The sequence below is a fragment of the Halichondria panicea genome, chromosome 5 (assembly GCF_963675165.1).
Source record: "Halichondria panicea chromosome 5, odHalPani1.1, whole genome shotgun sequence".
In the NCBI taxonomy this organism is placed as follows: Eukaryota; Metazoa; Porifera; class Demospongiae; order Suberitida; family Halichondriidae; genus Halichondria; species Halichondria panicea.
In genome coordinates this window covers 1415028-1435382 of record NC_087381.1, presented here as the reverse complement: position 1 = coordinate 1435382, position 20355 = coordinate 1415028, and the positions used below count along the sequence as shown (strand labels likewise).

General features: G+C 40.1%; 1 protein-coding gene across 1 annotated transcript; it reads right to left on the bottom strand.

Moving 5' to 3' along the window:
* Positions 1-552: 552 nt before the first annotated feature.
* Positions 553-18548, bottom strand: LOC135336351 (uncharacterized). The gene is made up of 46 exons (XM_064532114.1): positions 18233-18548; positions 18013-18156; positions 17826-17960; positions 17618-17764; positions 17116-17325; positions 16787-16963; positions 16451-16663; positions 16251-16394; positions 15954-16196; positions 15689-15841; positions 15325-15528; positions 15107-15271; positions 14743-14946; positions 14531-14677; positions 14182-14400; positions 13798-13968; positions 13476-13679; positions 13269-13421; positions 12507-13190; positions 12201-12445; positions 9000-9288; positions 8770-8916; positions 8586-8720; positions 8384-8530; positions 8032-8241; positions 7781-7927; positions 7444-7644; positions 7175-7315; positions 6793-7011; positions 6484-6627; positions 6074-6280; positions 5777-5941; positions 5453-5659; positions 5116-5256; positions 4605-4811; positions 4245-4388; positions 3892-4092; positions 3640-3804; positions 3267-3467; positions 3050-3196; positions 2728-2946; positions 2404-2574; positions 2060-2263; positions 1820-1972; positions 1053-1736; positions 553-991 (listed from the first exon to the last, which is right to left on the bottom strand). The coding sequence occupies exons 1-46, from the start codon at positions 18471-18473 to the stop codon at positions 744-746; spliced, it is 9447 nt and encodes a 3148-aa protein (XP_064388184.1). The 5' UTR covers positions 18474-18548; the 3' UTR covers positions 553-743.
* Between the last annotated feature and the right edge of the window lie 1807 nt (positions 18549-20355).

Genomic DNA, 20355 nt, shown 5'->3' with positions numbered 1-20355 from the left:
TTGTATCTTTGTCCAGCAAGTATTGTTATCCACTGCTTCAGTGTTTGCTTCTACTGGTACAGAATTAGCAGTAGCAATCATAAGATGAGAAGAGAGTGCTAACATTAGGAGATAGAAGAAATCCATACCTATATCTTAGACTAAGGGATCTTGTTCTCTATTTGGTAAGCGTAAGCCTATTTAGTAGAGCGCCAGCATTCACCTGGTCAAGTGTAGTTATTATTTTTAGGATCAAAGTGAAACAGTAAACAAGTCTGTGATGTAACAGATACATATGAGCATGTATGTATAAAGATCACATTTTGTATATAATTATAAGCGTGAGCATAGATAAGATAGTGGGCCTTATTATTATGCTGACTTTTCACATGATTGTATAATGTTCAATTTATGATAATTATACTCTGTTTCAACTGAAAGAGTTCTGTAAGGCAAATTAAATATTCATGACACAATACCATGCCTTGCGGAACATTCTCCAGTGTACACTAAAATGCAACACATGCATGCAAGCTAGGACTCTACTACAGTATAGTACATACATGAACATGGTGAAGTGTTGAGAGAAGATATACAAACATGATATACGATGTATTACTACAATCTTACTAATATTATGTTCAGACAGACTATACTATAAAAGTATCTTGCCTAAATCCAGCATACAGGTGAGATAAAAACTGTTTTTACTACACTATGGTCTAAAATTGTTTTTTGTCATTATAATTTATCTTGTTCACAGTTTACTGCTTGTTGAACTTGAAGTCAGTGGACATGACATCGTCGACAAGATAGTCAAAGTAGGAACCATCGATGAGTCCCTCTCCCTGATATCCAGGATTCATGGCGGTCCAGCAAAGCTGGTCGTCTTTGTCCTCTCTCTCCATGAAGGCCCAGACAGGACGACGCATCACTGGGACAGGTTCCTTACTGGGCATAATCAGGATCTTACGCACCTCATCGATCTCAACTCCATCACGGAAGAATTGACCTGTATGCAGCAATTGAAACATAAAGTACTTTTCTTTGCATTTAAGTATCCAATTACTTACCGATTAGTCCATGAGAGTCAATGATCTTCTTTCCAGTGCTGTGCCAGTACATGTCCAAATGTTGGTTGGTGAATTTGATTGTGAAGCTGATCTCCACATCTTGGAGGTCGACCATTACGGAAGGATATCTGAATCCAGTTGCTGGAGGGGCCTCAGATATGGTAAGTTTGCCGTTTGAGAAAGTAAGCTTTTCGATATTTTTTGCTTCGAGAGACACTTTATCATCAATGTAGATCTTTTTCTCAGAGGATTCAAATCGTAGCTTGGTGCTGTTGGATCCCTTGTATTGGCTGTCTTGGACAATGATTCCCATGGAGCCGAGCCAAGTCACTTCAGATCGACGAGCATCAGGAACAAACTTGGAGTTCATGACAATCATTTCGTTGTTGATTAGGTTGAAAGAGAATCCGTGTTCTCCTTGTACAGTGTAGCAGAGAAGCTTGCCACCGGGAAGAGCAATACTGAAATGAGGATCATCACCAAAGTGCAGCTCATCGTCCCAGATCCAAACAATCAGCTCACTTTCAGTGATTTCACACCCTTCACTCGAGCTGCTGAGGAAAACAGAGAAAGACTCGTGGCCCTCGCATATTGTGTCATCAAGAATCTCAACATGGAATGTCTGAAGTTCGTTAGCATTGTCAAAGGTAAGAGTTGTCGTCATGCTAGTGTAGTCCATTCCAGCTGTGAAAAAAGAGAGGGTGGGTATAGGATTTCAATTTAATTACGTCACTGAGACTGAGATGTTATTGATTACAATAATTTACCACTGGCAGTTCCATCCATGGTTCTCACTTCCACCTCACACTGGCGTCCGGCTCCCTTCTGTCCACTGAGACGAATAGGGATCCATACGGAATCATCCAGACGCTCTGTCACATTGTAGTGAACCACACCCTGGTCAGGGCCAACCGTGGCAACTGTGTAGAGGAAGGGATTGATATTTTCTTGCCAAAATTGTGATTGCATGCATATTCCCTTCACTAAATTCTATTATGAATACTTACCATCATCGTCAACAATTGTGACAGATCCTTGAGATGGCATTTGGATGCTGACGCAATCATCATTTGAAGTTAGGCTGACAGTGAACACCTCATCACCCTCACAGATAACATCATTAATGATGGGAATGTTAACACAGAGCTGATCATTCTGATTGGTAGGAGTGAAGATGAATTGCATAGAGATTGCAGAGTAGTCAGCAGGACCTGTAATGACGAGTTGAAAGAATAAATAACTCATACTCAGAATTAAACAGAAGCCTGTGCTGGCCATCATTGCATCAGAAAAATCATACAGTTAGTGAATATTTGATATAATTATGCCTATGTATTATGACCTGACTTACTCATAGCAGTGCTGTCAGCAGAACTGAGGGTGACAACAACCGACTTCTCCAGATGGTCTTGTCCAAAGGGATTTTGGATTTCAACACACACTTGTTGTGAACCATTGGCCTCAGGAATAGTGAAGTCGGGTATGCCAAGGCCGGGAGCAGGCACAATCCTGATGGGTAGTACTGTGAGAAAGGTATAATTGTTATAACTATGTGCAACAAGACTCTGTATTCTTTTATACAGTCACCAAGGCTGGTAAGCCTCCTATGTGCATACTTTCTTTTCTATTTTCAAGCCAGCAGTTCGTATATACTGTGTATTATACGGAAACCTACAATCGTTGTCGATGATGTCCACACGTGCAGAATCGGCTCCAGGGGAGAACTCAGCTTGTGGATCGGGAGAGGTAGCAGAGAGTTGATAGAATTCTGTGGCCTCAACATTGAAGTCATCAATTGGCTGGATAAAGAAGCACTGCTGGGAAGGTGGTGGACCAGAGGATGAGCCGGAGGGGAAGAGAAGGGCCTCGTTGACCACAACGTAGTCCATGTTAACTGCACAGAGGAAAAATAATTGATACACAGTAATGTATGTGCTAATTTTAATTGCAACCCCCATACATATACCTAGGAGTGACAGACTACCTCATTCACTTACGTGTGGCAGTTCCCTGTCCAATCACATTATCCACATCGACAGTCACATCTCTAGTGAGAGTTCCCTCCACAAGGTTGACACAAACCTGAACGGCAGGCTGCCCCTCTTCGTTAGTGTACACAGACATTTCAAAGGCAAATCTGATCACTAAAAATAAATAGAAGGCCGTCAAAATGTATCCAAATTTATGTGTGTATAATTATATGCAGGCACTTACAGTCATCATCTTGGATACACACTTCAGCACTGCTGTCAGTCACAGCAATGGAAGCGCTGTTACTGCTAACAGCATTCACCATAAAGTTTTCAGTAAGCTCATCCAGACTGTCATCATTGATGGGGATGGTGATACACTGGCGGGCAGTGCCAGGCATGAATGTCACGGCAACAGAGTTTTGTATAGTGTAGTCAGTTCCAGCTGAAGTAAAAATAACAATCCCATGAAAGTTTTTGGCCTGAGCTATCAGATACATTGTACTATACACTCAGTATAATTGTATTCCACAGTATAGTACTCACATTTGGGATCGAGCTTTCCATACAGTACAGTTTATACGACTAATCATACTATAGTGGACAATTTCACTTACCAATGGCAGAGTTTTTGCCAGCAGTAGCAGGAGCAGCAGAAGTGGATATCAGCACATCCACAGGTCCAGAGAGTTGAACATTGTTAAGCTTGGCCAGACATATCTCAACCATTCCAGTGCTCTCGATAATATTGTATGTGTCCATTTCAATTCCAACCTCGCATACTGCAACAAGAAACTCATTATAACTTTTTTCTTTTCATTTAAGGATTTTGGATGCCTGCAGCGTAAAATCATTTTTGTGTAACTCACCATCATCATCGATGATTTGTACTTGTGCTGAGTTTTGAGGGAATGCCCCAGGGGCAGCTGCACTTCCTTGAAGAAGGATGTTCTCCAATATCTCGTCAATGTTATCGTTCGTGATAGGGATGGTAAAGGTCATTGTTGTACCAGGTCCATCACCAGCATTGAAGTTCAGCACAGAAAACACACCATTGTAATCAACACCATCTACAGGAGCGAATCAGTGGATGTATAATAACATTTTTTTAGGAATTGTCATTCTCTTAATTAACCTTATACATACATACGCTGCCGTATGCACAAGAAAAAAGACTCTGTACTCTATATATTGCTCGTTAACAAGCCGCATCTAATCTTACCAGTAGCAGAGCCTCCTGCGATATCCATGACAGTCACAGCAATGGGGAAGGTCAGCATTCTGTCAAACAGCTCAACAGTGACTGTAACTGGGCCGTTCTCCTCGGCAGTGGGGTACACCGCTTGAGAGAAGCGGAACATTGGAACTACAGGGAATATATGAGATACATGCATGTCATCAAATCATTTCACTCAGTAATCTTTGTATCCTCCAAACAGCTAGATAATGACCGTGGACACTTTTGTTTTACTACTGACCTACTGAAAATTTGAATTTTAAACAAGCGCAGCGCCAATTTGAGCAATTTACTCTTGTTATAGATTTATTCACACGTCAATCCTGATAATTGTATTGTTCTCACTGTCATTGTCAGCAATGGACACAGAGGAGGAACTTCCACCCGGGAACAAGACTTGAGAATCAGTAGAGCTTGCAGAGACAAGGAAACTCTCGGACAACTCAACATCAGTGTCATCAGTGATGGGAATGTTGGTACACACTTGGGTACCAACAGCAGCGTTAGGCTGGAAGGTTACTGAGTAACCACCCATAGTGTAGTCCATTGTATCTAAGAATAGGGAAAGAATTATAGAGCTTGATGTAATGTGATAGATACAATGTTAGATCTAGTGAACAAATAATGAATCGGAGTATCTGAGTCATGATGTGTGGACTCAGTGGCGTAGGAATGGGGGGCTCCAGGGGCTTGAGCCCATCTTTCTAGGCTATTATAAACAGATATGACTTATCAATTTCTAGATAGCCATACTTTTTTCCATTCAAAAACTAGATCCCCCCCATTGAAAAATTGGTTCCTACGCCACTGGTGGTAGATGTTTTATGCTGTATTTGACAGAAATTATTGGGCTCACCCAAGGCAGAGATGTCAGAGGTACCAAGATTGATAGTGATGGATCTTGAAGCAGAGCCGGAAGTAAGTTCGACACACACCTCAGCTGTACCGTCTCCCTCATCAACATTGTATACCGACTGAGTTAGCATGAACATCACAACTGTTGATTAGAGAAAAGATATAATAACACGAAGAACGAGATTGGCATGCAGGCTGTATAATTAATGGTAGTACATGGCACTACACACACAAACACTGCTATGCAGTACATGACTGCACTAACACTATCTCTATGCATGTATACAAATCATTATAACCACATGCACAGGTCTAAAAAAATTACTGTATGTGCTCACAATCGTCATCTGTAATGCAGACTTGAGCGTCGTTGGCAGTGCTTGAAACGATGAGTTGAGAATTGGTGCTTTGAGCGTTGACTTGGAAGAACTCGTTCACTTCGTCGTCTGTGTCTTCTAGTATTTGGATCATCACACAAGCACGAATGATTCCAGGCCCGAACGTCACCGTGGTTCCACCAGGAAGTGAATTATAATCAACACCAGCTGTGAAATAATTTCTCTATAATTATCATCGCCTAGGAGCATCAATTTATATGACGTTTTGTGTGCATATAATTATACATCAATAGGTACTATTTTCTGCACTGTATAATTATGTACCTGTGGCGGAACCTTTGACACCATTTGCTGCCAGTGTTGAAGTGAACACTTGCACGTCAATGTTCTCACTAAGCACAGCATTGTTAGTCTTTATCAGACACACCTCTTGCATGACATTTGCCTCTCCGACCGTGTAAGCAGGTTGTTCTAGACCGACCTCACAAGCTGTATATAGGTGCAAAGCATTAATTAAATAACATTCTGAATCGAAGCATGCAGTATTGAAATTCACAACTTGAAGAAATTGCTTAACTATTGTTGCTAATAATATATACAGGAGTCAGGTATTTAACTCACCATCATTATCGGTAATAGCAACTACAGCAGAATCTCCTCCAACTGAAAATTGACCTGGGAAACCAGCGTTGGCCTCAAGTAATATTGTTTCTGTAGGCTCCACATTGGGATCATCAATGATGGGGAAAACAAAAGACATTATTGTTCCTGGTCCATTTCCAGCCAAGAAATTGAGGCTGGCTGCCACTCCAGTGTAATCTGCACCATCTGTGAAAATTAACAAATATGATTGTTAAGTAAGAGTACAAGTGCATGGCATGCTCACAAAAGCACGAAAAAAGCATGCAGAGACATGCACCTCTATCTATATTTATATGCTTATATCAATGGTATAGAATACATACATTGAATAGCAATAAATTTACTGTGAACTTACACTACTATAGCATATATAATCGAGGATTTATTACCTGTTGCACTGCCTCCAGCTACATCGAAGACACTCACGACGATGGGAAATGTGAGCTCCCTGTCGATAAGCTCGATGGATATCATAGCATTACCAACACCCTCACCCACAGCGTATGTTGTTTGGGTGAATTGGAACATGGGGACTAAAAGAAGTTAGGGTTAATGAGAGAATCATTCAACTCTCTCCAAAAATAGTAGACAGACACACAAGAGTAAATGTTCAAATTTTGTGCGGGCGCTGCGATTAAATTTTAGTAGATTAGCTCTAATTATAACAAGCGCTACAAAATATAGTCATGTGAACTCACTATCATTGTCTGTGATTTGAACTGACGCACTGTTTCCAGTGGGAAACATGGCTTCACTATCAGTGGACGAAGCTGACACGAGGAAGTTCTCTAGGTTCTCCACCAGAATATCATCGCTAATAGGGATGTTGATGCACATCTGAGAACCTGTTCCCCCAGGGGCGGTACCAGATGAAAATGAAATGGTGGCGGTGGTAGCTGTGTAGTCTGGAACACCACCTGAAATAAGTGTATAAAGATGATTATTTAAACACTGTAAATTTGTTCAGTGAATTTGAGGTTCATCGAGAATTGCTCGTACTATTAATTAGTGTATTGAGGAATTTATAATTATAATTATACCTCTTAAAAGGCCTAACCCTTTACAAGGTTTTTTACTTACTCAAGGCAGAGCCATCAGAAGTAGTAAGCACAATGGGTACACTTCTCTGTAGAACACCAGCCGTCAAGTCAATACACACCTGAGCAAAAGCATCTCCTTCTCCGACATTGTATAGACTTTGTGAGAATGCAAAGTCAAGAACTGTAAGAGATATCACAATAATGATGTTATTGCATGGCTACCATCCATAGAGCTAATTGTACATGATGTCATACAGCAATGTATTTAAGACAAAGACTCGCGATGATAATTTAGAAAAAAGTACTCACCATCATTATCTGCAATGCACACCATTGCAGTACTTCCTGCAGCAGGGATGTTGATGGATCCAGATTGAGTCACTGAGTTGACTTGGAAACATTCTGTAGCTTCGTCATTCGCATCATCGAGGATCATGATAGACCAGCACTGTCTGCTCGATCCAGGCGTGAAAGTTACAGTTGTAGTAGTAGCATCGTAATCTTGGCCAGCTATGAAGTCATAATAAACATTATTTAACACCAGTATATGCTAATAATTTTATAAACTCGGCTGCAAATGTTGGCTAGACATGTGGTAAAGATCCTTAATGAACCTTGTGAAAATTAAACAGATGTGTCCACTTACACAATGCTTGTCCAATGTTGCTAGTAGACACGGTTACATCAGCAGAAACTTGCAGTTGAGCACCATTCAATGCCACCAAACAAACTTCTTGCAACACATTACCCTCAATCACATCGTATGTTCCAAACTCGTAGCCAATATCCAGTTCTGCAGCATTAGATTAAAATATAAAACTTCAAGACAGCTCTTAGACTAAGAATTCTATTATTCTGTTATGGTATATTTATAGGCTGCAAAACATGAATACTCACGGTCATTATCAATGATGACACCAGTAGCTGTATCACCACCAGCGGTGAAGTTTCCGAGATCGTTTACTATAGTAGCAGACAGAATAAATGTCTCAGTGCCTTCTACGATCAGCTCATCAATAATAGGAATAGTAAAATCCTGTGTATTGCCTCCTCCCGTGAATCTTGGGAATATGACAGTTGTCACGGTAGGTGTGTAGTCAGCAGAAGCTATAATACATAGGAGAAGAAAAGAACAGTGTTGAATGAAACTGCATAATATTCCATACTCATGACCAATTTAAAAACCGATTTGAATGATATCAACAATTTTCTATAGTCTGTGCCCGTATTCATATTTGTGTGTATTTACCAGTAGCACTTCCACTAGCAACAGTCTGAATGACTACTTGAATCTCCCGGTCAATTTGACCAGCTGTAGTCAGAGTGATAGATCCACTGAGAGGACCAGCATTCTCAACCACGGTGAAAGAGGTCAGTGAGAATCCAAAGTTGGCAACTGCATAAATGTCATTGTTATCATGTGTGAGCTGTAGTACACAAAAAAAACTTACATAAGCATTCTCCAAGGATGGCAGCAGGATTTCTAGCCCAGCCGGGACGACACAAACCACAATTCAAGTCCAAGTCAGTAAAGATACATTCTCTTGAATAGGGACAAGATCCATAGTATGGAAAAAAGCACTTGTCTGCAATGAAAAATGTTTTTAATAAATAAGCTTGCACAATGAAACTCACTCTCGCAAAGAGCGGTGGTTTCGTCATCACCACCACCTTGGCAGTTATCAACACCATCACACAGCTGATCCAGCTCCACAACAACTCCAGCACCGCACACAAAGGAAGCGATTGGTGCAGTAGTTCTTCCAGTGAACTGTCCAGTACCTGTGTGCATGAAAGCATCATTATTGTATACATTATTAAGTGTTTAAATTTCTCATGCAAATGTAGCTGGTTCAATCACTCACAGTCCAATGCATTCAAACTGACTCCCTCATCAGAGCCATCTGTACAGTCTTGCATTCCATCGCAAAGCTGTGATCTTGGGTAGCACTCTAACACACCATCATTACGTGGACAAGACAAGTTGTCGGTAATTCCCTGCTGAGTTTGACAAACATCATCAAAGGCAACTGGGGCCGGAGATGCTGGTGCTTGTGCTGTGGAGTAGGTGATTAGACCAAGGAGGATAGTAATCCCTTTCAGTAGACGATATTGTCCACTCATCTCAAACAAAAAACACCTTTTCACTATTGACTAGTTCGAGAGTGTTGCTTGTGTTTAATGAAGTTTTGACTGAAACACGCGCTTAAGAACTAAAGAAATCGCAGACCAATAATTAGTACTTGAGCACTGTCAATATTGATTTTCATACAGTGGGAACAATAGCTCAAATCATTTTAGTGAATTCCTGTGTATCCTAGTAACTGGAAGTGATGTGCTTGCATTCCATAAAGTAGAGTTTGTTACTACTGAGCTATTACATCATATAGCTTGTGCACGTGTGGGAGGATTAGAGCAGAATAAGTATAATTGTAAATGCTGGTATAAATGGTACCATAGTATCGATAGCATAAGAAACATTAAACAACTAATTCGGGACCACACTTTCATTAAGTTTGTAGCATATGTAGCTGTATGTTCGTATTATTATTTTAGCCTCGATCCCAGGCCAGGTTCAGTTGTTCGCCTAACCATTATAAAAGTGAAAACTCGGCCTGGGATCGAGGCTAAGTATCAAGTTTGTATAACTGTGCATGGTTGGTGGGAGAATGGCGGAAAATAATACTCTCATATAAATTAGACAGTGCACCGACGGACCGACCATTTATATTGACTAGTACTTAAACCAATGCTTAGAGCAGTGGCATAGGAAACAGAGGTGCCCATGCAGGAGCTGCATGGCCTCATTGGATAATGCGGTAATGCCATGAGTTTTATTCTCCACTAGTTATGATGATGGCTAGAAGTTTCCGATGCACTATGTACTTTACATGGACTTGTGGGTACATACCATAATCAATGCAATTAAGGTATCTGACAGCCTCGTGGTGAGTAATTCCTTTAATTTCTTTATGTTTGGTGTGTCACAACAAATTAATGATTTCTACAAGTTAGTATGGTAAACCAGACCTACTCTACAATCCACTATTATGTTACCCAGAATTGCAACAGTTACATAGCATGCTCATGAGAAATATAGATGTAATCTTTTCCCACACATTATTTGCTTCCTACTGAACTTGCATGAGATCTGATGTGGATGCCACTGCTATTCAGCTATAGGCTTAGAGACATGCACATTGTGGCACCGTAGTTAGGTTACACTTCAGAGACCATTGCTATTCAACCTTAATTTCCTGCTAAATGGATCAGTGTAAACAGTGGCAACTGAGGAATGTAAAACTTATTTAACACGCAATGAAATTGCATGCCAGTCCTAGACCTTGCAGCACTAAGCTCACAAGCATGCAAACATACATGTTTGACTATTGAGTAAGCTACTTGTAAGCATGAATCTGTCCGCTATTCAGTAGCACAATAATTAGCTATGAGCGTTAGTGTACAGCAATTAACCTAAGCAATATGGAGTGGTAGCCCACAGTCTCCCACCCTCGTGCACTCTCTTCTCCCATCTCTCCCTTCTTTCTTCCCTGATCATAGCTCCCCTTTCTTATCTACTCTTCAAAATTTTCTCTATATAAATTCTTCCCCACAGTGCATATTATTAAAGCATGCATGAATACACACTTTGGACATAATTATCTTCATAGATGTTAGGCGCACATGTACAGTTATACTATAATTTACCGGTTCACTCCGTATCCTAGGTGATGTCCAGTGAATATGAGCCATATTTTACTTCCCCCAGGGAAGTATGGAATATGGCTTGAATCATCTCGACAATTATTTTGTACATAGCAAAATAGCAATACAGACGCAAAAGTGTTTGCAGACCATGTTTCCAGAATCCAAGAGCAATAATAGTACCTTCTATAATAAATATTGGATTAAAAAACGAGATTTTTGATAGCTATTACATGTGCTGAATCGATTGTGAGTCAGTGTGCGCACAAAGTGCATGTTCACCATTGTACAACACCACTTGTAACAATTAATACAATGTACCGTATTCAGTATTATGATGTATAGATTGTGCAAGTTGCTTCATGCAGTAATTATGCCACCCGAGTATAGATACATAGCTACGTGGTATGCAACCCACCACACACCACACCCTGTGCCAGGCTGTGAGGCATAGCAAACTCGATACAACTCATCCAGGTACTTGGAATGTGGCAACAGACTAATGCCTGTGACACTTAACATTACACATATCGTACCATTCTCTATTCATCACTGTGCTAAGTAGGAGATGTCTCTTCAAGAGCTCTAAATTTCTCAGTATCCAAGCAATTATGATAGGAAATACAGAGCCCATAGTAAATACCTTGCCTAAGTATCTACTTTGAGTCTTTGACTAAACTGAGTTGTGGTACAAGATGTGGTAGCTGATTCAATCACTTTACGTGTAGAGCTACACTCAACATGCCCATATTTTTATGATGTGAACTTGAAATTGTGCAGCAATAATAATTCAACATAGTTATAGAGCGCCTATATAATTATGTGCCACAGTGCATTATATCTCCATACTGTTTAGTAATTCCTTCATTATTTTTGTGATGAGTTGTATTGAGTTTGCTTTGCCTAACTGTACACACGTGTTATGGGCTATACCTAGAGAGATAGCAGTGTGTGCTGCTGACTCACTACCAGCTTTCACAAGTGCAAGATTTGAAACAACAGTGGAATGCATCCCCTCCAGCACTACCTTGCACCGTAGCCTCATAATTACTGATAGCCTAACAAGAACATGCATGAATGGTTTCCAGTGCTGTATCAACAAATACCATTGTAGTGCAGATCAAGTACAGCCACATGCTTAATGATTCCTAAGCTGTACGGTATAGTCTGACATGCATTGTGACACTCACATAGGCCAATATCTGCCATTTATAATGAAGGATTCATCAAAAAGCTAGTATAAACTCAATGGGGGGAATGATATGAAGGAATTACTAAACTATACGTGTCTCTATAGACTCTATTTTTATAACAGTCTAGCTACATAGACATACGTTCAACGTTTTTTTCTGAGTCAGTTATTGCTTGTTGAACTTGAAGTCAGTGGACATGACATCGTCGACAAGGTAGTCAAAGTAGGAGCCATCGATAAGCCCCTCTCCCTGGTATCCAGGATTCATGGCGGTCCAGCAAAGCTGGTCGTCTTTGTCCTCTCTCTCCATGAAGGCCCAGACAGGACGACGCATCACTGGGACAGGTTCCTTACTGGGCATAATCAGGATCTTACGCACCTCATCAATCTCAACTCCATCACGGAAAAATTGACCTGTATACAGCAATTGAAACATGAAGTACTTCTCTTTGCATTTAATTATCCAATTACTTACCGATTAGTCCATGAGAGTCAATGATCTTCTTTCCAGTGCTGTGCCAGTACATATCCAAATGTTGGTTGGTGAATTTGATTGTGAAGCTGATCTCCACATCTTGGAGGTCGACCATTACGGAAGGATATCTGAATCCAGTTGCTGGAGGGGCCTCAGATATGCTAAGTTTACCATTGGAGAAAGTAAGCTTTTCAATATTCTTTGCTTCGAGAGACACTTTATCATCAATGTAGATCTTTTTCTCAGAGGATTCAAATCGTAGCTTGGTGCTGTTGGATCCCTTGTATTGGCTGTCTTGGACAATGATTCCCATGGAGCCGAGCCAAGTCACTTCAGATCGACGAGCATCAGGAACAAACTTGGAGTTCATGACAATCATTTCGTTGTTGATTAGGTTGAAAGAGAATCCGTGTTCTCCTTGTACAGTGTAGCAGAGAAGCTTGCCACCGGGAAGAGCAATACTGAAATGAGGATCATCACCAAAGTGCAGCTCATCGTCCCAGATGTAAACAATCAGCTCACTTTCAGAGATTTGACACCCTTCGCTAGAGGTACTGAGGTAAACAGAGAAAGACTCATGGCCCTCGCATATTGTGTCATCAAGAATCTCAACATGGAACGTCTGAAGGTCGTTAGCATTGTCAAAGGTAAGAGTTGTCATCATGCTAGTGTAGTCCATTCCAGCTGTGAAAAAGGAGAAGGTGGGTATAAGATTTCAATATAATTATCTCACTGAGAGATGTTGATTGTAACAATATTTACCACTGGCTGTTCCATCCATGGTCCTCACTTCCACAACACACTGACGTCCAGGTCCCTTCTGTCCATTGAGACGAATAGGGATCCATACGGCATCATCCAGACGCTCAGTCACATTGTAGTGAACCACACCCAGATCAGGGCCAACCACAGCAACTATAGAAGGAGGGAACATAGTATTTAGTTACTTCCAATTCTAAGAAAACTTACCATCATCGTCAACAATTGTGACAGATCCTTGAGATGGCATTAGGATGTTAACGCAATTGTCAGTTGAAGTTAGGCTGACAGTGAACACCTCATCACCCTCACAGATAACATCATTAATGATGGGAATGTTAACACAGAGCTGATCATTCTGATTGGCAGGAGTAAAGATGAATTGCTGAAATATTGCGGAATAGTCAGCAGGACCTGTGATGATAAAGCCAAAAGATTACAGGTTATTGCTAATTGCGAATTAGATATTGAGGAATAATTTTTAAGTTGCTACATATAAATAAGCTAAACAATGTGCTGTGACTTGACTTACTCGTAGCAGTGCCGTCAGCAGTACTGAGGGTAACAAAAACTGACTTCTCCAGATGGTCTTGTCCAAAGGGATTTTGGATTTCAACACACACTTGTTGTGGACCATTCGACTCAAGGATGGTGAAGTCAGGTATGCCAAGGCCGGGAGCAGGCACAATCCTGATAGGTACCACTGTGAGGAAAAGTTTGAGTATAATTATAATAATAAGCATGAAGATATAACGTAATTATTCATAAGTTGACCTGTTCTCTTTTTCAAGCCAATCATTTTAACTCGAGGCATGCACATGGACGGTTACTAGTTATATAATAGTCGGTTGATTTTATAGTCTGTTTATCTGTGTATTTTGAGTCTGGCCAGCAATTCCTATTTAAAGAAACTTACGATCGTTATCGATGATGTCCACACGTGCAGTATCTCCCCCCGGTGTGAACTCAGCTTCTGGATCGGGAGAGGTAGCAGAGAGGAAAAAGAATTCTGTGTCTTCAACATTGAAGTCATCAATTGTCTGGAGTGGGAAGCACTGCTGGGAAGGTGGTGGACCAGAGGATGAGCCGGAGGGGAAGAGAAGGGGTTGGTTGACCACAACGTAGTCCATGTTAACTGTAAGGAATATACGCAATTATAGTGACTATTTATATACATGTATACATGTACGTACTAGCAGGCTAGGTGAATGTGAATATGGTAGCCAATATGACTTATTACATCATGATTATAGCCTTGCACTTACGTGTGGCAGTTCCCTGTCCAATCACATTATCCACATCGACAAATACATCTCTAGTGAGAGTTCCCTCCACAAGGTTGATACAAACCTGAATGGCAGGTCCTCCCTCTTCAATAGTGTATACAGACATATCGAATTCGAATACGATCACTAATATAGGAGAATAGAATACGGTAACTACATTAGTGTCCACGCATTTCTTTGTCTTAACTTACAGTCATTGTCTTGGATGCACACTTCTGCACTAGTTATTCCAGTCACTGCAAGAGAAGCGCTGTTACTGCTAACGGCAGACAACATGAAGTTTTCAGTACGCTCATCATTAGTGTCGTCAATAACGGTGAAAATATGACATTCACGGGTAGAGCCAGTTGTAAATTGTATGACATCGGAATTTTTCACAACATAGTCAGAGCCAGCTGCAAAAATGTTTCATATAAATGCTTTTGGCTTGCTTTAATTGTACATAATAATTTATTATGTATAGCTAAGCACATTTATATAATTATAGGGAGCTGTTTTTATTTTTAGAGTTTGTAAAAACACACATGCATTTATACATGATTGTTCTTCACTTACCAGTGGCAGGGTCTTTGTCAGCAGTAGTAGGAGAGGCAGACGTGGATATCAGCACATCGACAGGTCCAGAGAGTTGAACATTATTAAGTTTGACCAGACAGAACTCGACCATTCCAGCACTCTCCAGAACAGAGTAAGTGCTCATCTCAAATCCAACCTCACACACTGCACAGTACAAAGTAATTAATGGTAGTGAATTAGAATTCATGATTTCTCACCATCATCATCGATAATAACAACTGTAGCCATATTTGGAGCAAACGTGTCTGGAGCATCAGCACATCCCTCTATTAAGATAGTCTCAGTAGGTTCATTATTATTATCATCGAATGTTTGAATGAAGATCGGTTGTTGAGAACCCTGTCCAGATCCGGGTGGGAACACCACTGTTCCATCAACACCATTATGATCCACTCCACCACCTGCAACACATGAAATGAAAGTTGTATCAAAATTCTTCCTCGTATACTGATAATTTTCCCCGCTATAGTTGCTATGGAATTTATGTTTTCATCGAAAAACAACTTCTTATCAAACAATTAAGACTCTAGACTAGCTTCCTATGATTTTATTCTTATGCACCTGTTGCAGTTCCACCAGGAAGTATTTTATAGGTTGCAGTGACAGGTGAAACAGCAGCTGTCACCACCACGTTGTTGACTATCTGTATTGCCAACTCAGCAGTAACGCCTTCAGGCACAGTCACAGATGTTGGAATGAATCCAAATATCTTAACTAAAGAATGGAAAATGTATATTATTAATTACAATAATTTGAGCATTAAACTTATAATTTTACTCTACATGTATTTGAGCAAAAATAATTGCAGGACATTTAATTCGCTCACAATCGTTATCTTCAATATTGACAATGGCAAAATCTCCGTTAGGAAACATTACATCAGGATCGTTAGAGGAAGCGGTGACACCAAAGCTCTCAGTGAGCTCACAACAATTGTCGTCGTTGATGGTGATACTACTGCACTGTGTAGCGCCTGCAACTCCAGGTGATGTCCCAGCAGGGAAGATAATGGGGTTGGGGTTAGGTGCACTGAAGTAGTCGATACATCCATACTGATCAGGAATGTCAGCTGTATAAAACAAAATACAGTGAAATCATGGAAACAGAGTCACAACTAACTCACCATTAGCAGAAATGTCGTTAGTGGTCAGTGTAATGGGTGTATCAACAGCAATGAAGCCATTTATCAAGTCAACACACACCAATACAAATCCAGGACCACCCTCAACAACATTATACACATTTTCAGAGAACTGAAACTCAATATCTGTAAGGGAAATAACAAACTCACGGTTATAACTCAATACGCAATCTTCATTATACCTCCACTTGGTATGCACACTTGTGATTCATCAGTACTCGGATCAATATCACAAGGAGATCCACCAGAGCCAAGGCCATTTACGTTTACTTGGAACACTTCAGATCCTTCAGCAATTGCGTCAGCCTCAATTTGTATGTTGAGGCACTGTATTGTTGCTTGACCAGGGCCGAAAGTGAAGTCCATTGGGTTCAAAAGAGTGGCATCTCCAGGAACTACAATAGAGTGTTAATAAGCCATATTTAATGCTCAAGCGAATATGCAACCATTATTTCAAGTGCTGAAGTGAACATTTAACCTTTATTTCAAGTACACTACCCATTATACAGAGAACTTACTCATTGCTTGTGTCTTGCCGGAAGGAAGCTGGCCAAACAAAGATTGTGCCAAGCTAACTTGTACTTGACAAGAAGAGGTAAGTTGCCCAATCCCAGTTGTAACCAGACAAACGTCCATGTATGTGATTCCTTCCATTGGCACAGTGTAATCAGGAAATTGAAATCCAATGAAGCAATCTGTTCAAGAAAAGTGAACGTGTAATAGCAAAGCTTGTACTGCATGCATGTGTAATTATACTGCATCATGATGAAGTCAAGCTATAATTATTTCACTGTAGTTATTATAATTATCCACAATTGCTAGCTTAATTCTCTATAATTATACTTACTATCATTATCAATGATGACACCAGTCGCTGTATCTCCACCAGCGGTGAAGTTTCCGAGGTTGTCTACTATAGTAGCAGACAGACCAAATGTCTCGGAATTTTCACAATTGGGGTCATCAATAATGGGGACTTCGAAATTGATCGTAGTGCCTCCTACGGAATTTACTGGGAAGAGGAGGGTGGTCACAATGGGTGTGTAGTCAGTAAAAGCTGTGAGGGAAAGACACAACTCATAATTATACACAGCCATAATAAAATATACAAGAAACATGCATGACTTGCAGGTCATCATCTATTTTGCTACAGCTATAATTATGTATAATAATTATAATAGCTATATCACTGAGAACTCTTGCTGAGAGATATAATTACATAGTGGCTTGAAATAGGTGGAACAAATTGCATGATCATGCCAAATAGGAGTATTCATGCAGTAAGACAGCTGCAATCAGAAAATACTTACTGAGGAGTGTCTATAATGCATGCATGCACATGTACGTACGAATTGCACTTCCAGTAGGATTAGTCTGAACGACTACTGAAATGGCCCGATCAAGTTGACCAGCTGTGTCCAGAGTGATAGATCCAACGAGTGGACCATTATTCTCATCCACAGAGAAAGTGGTCAGTGAGAAACGGAACCGAGCAACTGCATAACATGTGCAATTATTACGGTGAGCTGGACTGCATGCAGTAGACAGAAAACTTACATAAGCATTCTCCAAATGGGACAGCAGGATTTCTAGCCCAGCCAGGACGACACAAACCACAATTCAAGTCCAAGTCAGTAAAGATACATTCTCTTGAAAAGGAACAAGACCCGTAGTATGGAAACAAGCACTTGTCTGCAACGAACATAATTTTTTATAATAAATAAGCTTGCACAATGAAACTCACTCTCGCAAAGAGCAGTTTCTTCGTCATCACCACCACCGCAGTCATCAACACCATCACACAGCTCGTCCAGCTCCACAACAACTCCAGCACCGCACACAAAGGAAGCGATTGGTGCAGTAGTTCTTCCAGTGAAAATTCCAGTACCTGTGCATGTGAAGCATTGTATTACATACATGCACAATAGTATAAATTGCTCAAATGAACAGCTGAAGTCACTCACAGTCCAATGCGTTCAAATTGAGTCCCTCGTCAGAGCCTCCCACACAGTCTTGGTTTCCATTGCAAAGCTGTGATCTTGAGTAGCACTGCAATGTACCATCGTCACGTGGGCAGGACAAGTTGTCTGGACAATCTCTGGTGAAAGCAATTGGCCCTGGAGTTGCTGGGGCTTGTGCTGTAGAGCAGGTGATTAGACTCAAAATAAGGCTAAACACCTTCAGGAAGAAGAACCTATTTAACATTTTCAGTAGCTCTATATACACCTCTCGAATAGAAACGTGTATAGCAGACTGAGAAATCGGTGTAAAATACTGATGATTCTGAAAAAACAGCACCCTTAAATAGTGACAGTCAAACAGTACGTGTTGTTGACACATATAGGATACAACTTATCAGTCATCTCATAATAAAATACTTCTCATACTGGACAGAGGAAAGCAACCCTTCTTATTATTGCATTTTAAGTTTTAAAACAGTAGTTTGTCTTCTTAATATGATTATCATACGCGCGTATGTCAATAATAGCAATATTTGGCGTCATTAGTGAACCTTAACAGGATAGGTTATGCCAACTAGTACTGTAATTCTTTTCATATTTTTCCACTCTCTAGAGTCTATCAAAAGTTGCTGAGTTTTAATTAATAAAATAGGGGTATAGATCGACAATATCAACGAACATAATTATTAGTGGTATAACTGACTACATGCAGTGTGCGTGCATTCCCACGCTAAACTCTAGCTACTAGATGTAATAATCATAGGCTACGATATTGATATTAGCTTTAGATAATTATCTTAATTTGTATGTCTACATGTTGACTCATTTACCAGCCAACAGTAGAATGCACTTCCTCCACCACCGCTCTCTTGCATGACAATCCAGTACCAGTTCAGTACCCAGCACTCAACCCTAGATAATTATCTTAATTTGTATGTCTGCATGTTGACTCATTTACCAGCCAACAGTAGAATGCACTTCCTCCACCACCGCTCTCTTGCATGACAATCCAGTACCAGTTCAGTACCCAGCACTCAACCCTAACAAGAGCAAGAGCTGGTGGCTTCCAGAACTGCCAACAAATGCCTTGCATGCATTCACTATCAGTGTAATACAGGTGCAGCCACACTACTGTATTAAACAAGGAAATATTTCGTAGTTATGCAGTGTGGCACTCATGACAACAAGATGCTTCTTAGGCCCTAATAAATTATGTTTGGAAGCATAGTTATTAATAGGGGTTGATGTCTTATGTAATTGGGTTAATTATAGGCACAATGTGATGTGGTAAGATCATTACATTAAGTTTAGTATATGACGTTCTCATGGCAAAAAATATAGCTAAAGGTGAGTTCAAGTTCAAGTCAGCAAAATAACACTGAGAAATCACATTGAGAAATCACATTAATTATGTCTTGTGTCAGTTGTGTGCTCATGTCTATACGTTTTAAATTCAGATTTTTTATGAGAATAATCCGAGAATAATTATACGCAAGAATTAAAGAATAACTGATGTAATAATAGGTGGAAAAAAGCAGGGTCTAACCATTTTCACAATCAAACAAAGTCTATACAATCACTACAGCACAGCCTAGTTGGTTTAGCCGCTATAGTTTATATTGAGGCCACGTCCAATGAATACACAACCTATAACATTCTTACAATTTATACAACTGAAAACGATTTAACGGCAATGAGTTGATCGAAGTCGACCTAGCGTTATTTTAGAGACAACTCAGTCTGCATGGGAACGAGGCTATACTTACAATCATGATGAATCCTAATTATAGTGATAATAAGATATAAGATAAGTGTGATAATAACTAAAAAAATATGTTCAAAAAACTGTATAATTTCACATCTTTGTACCTAGGACATTGTCAACAAGATAGTTTTAGCTATTTATTTTATAGGTCAGTTGTCGACATAGCATTATTACTACGTCTTGGATAGGAGGCGACGTCTTCTTCTTATGAAACCATACAACAATTGCATAATTACAACTATGATGATGATAGAAACACTCACTCCAATGCTGATTGATATGTTGGATGAGAAAGTAGATACTGCATAAAAGTAATTATGCCAGGTAAATAAGTGTCACTAAAATAATGTGCATGCATCTA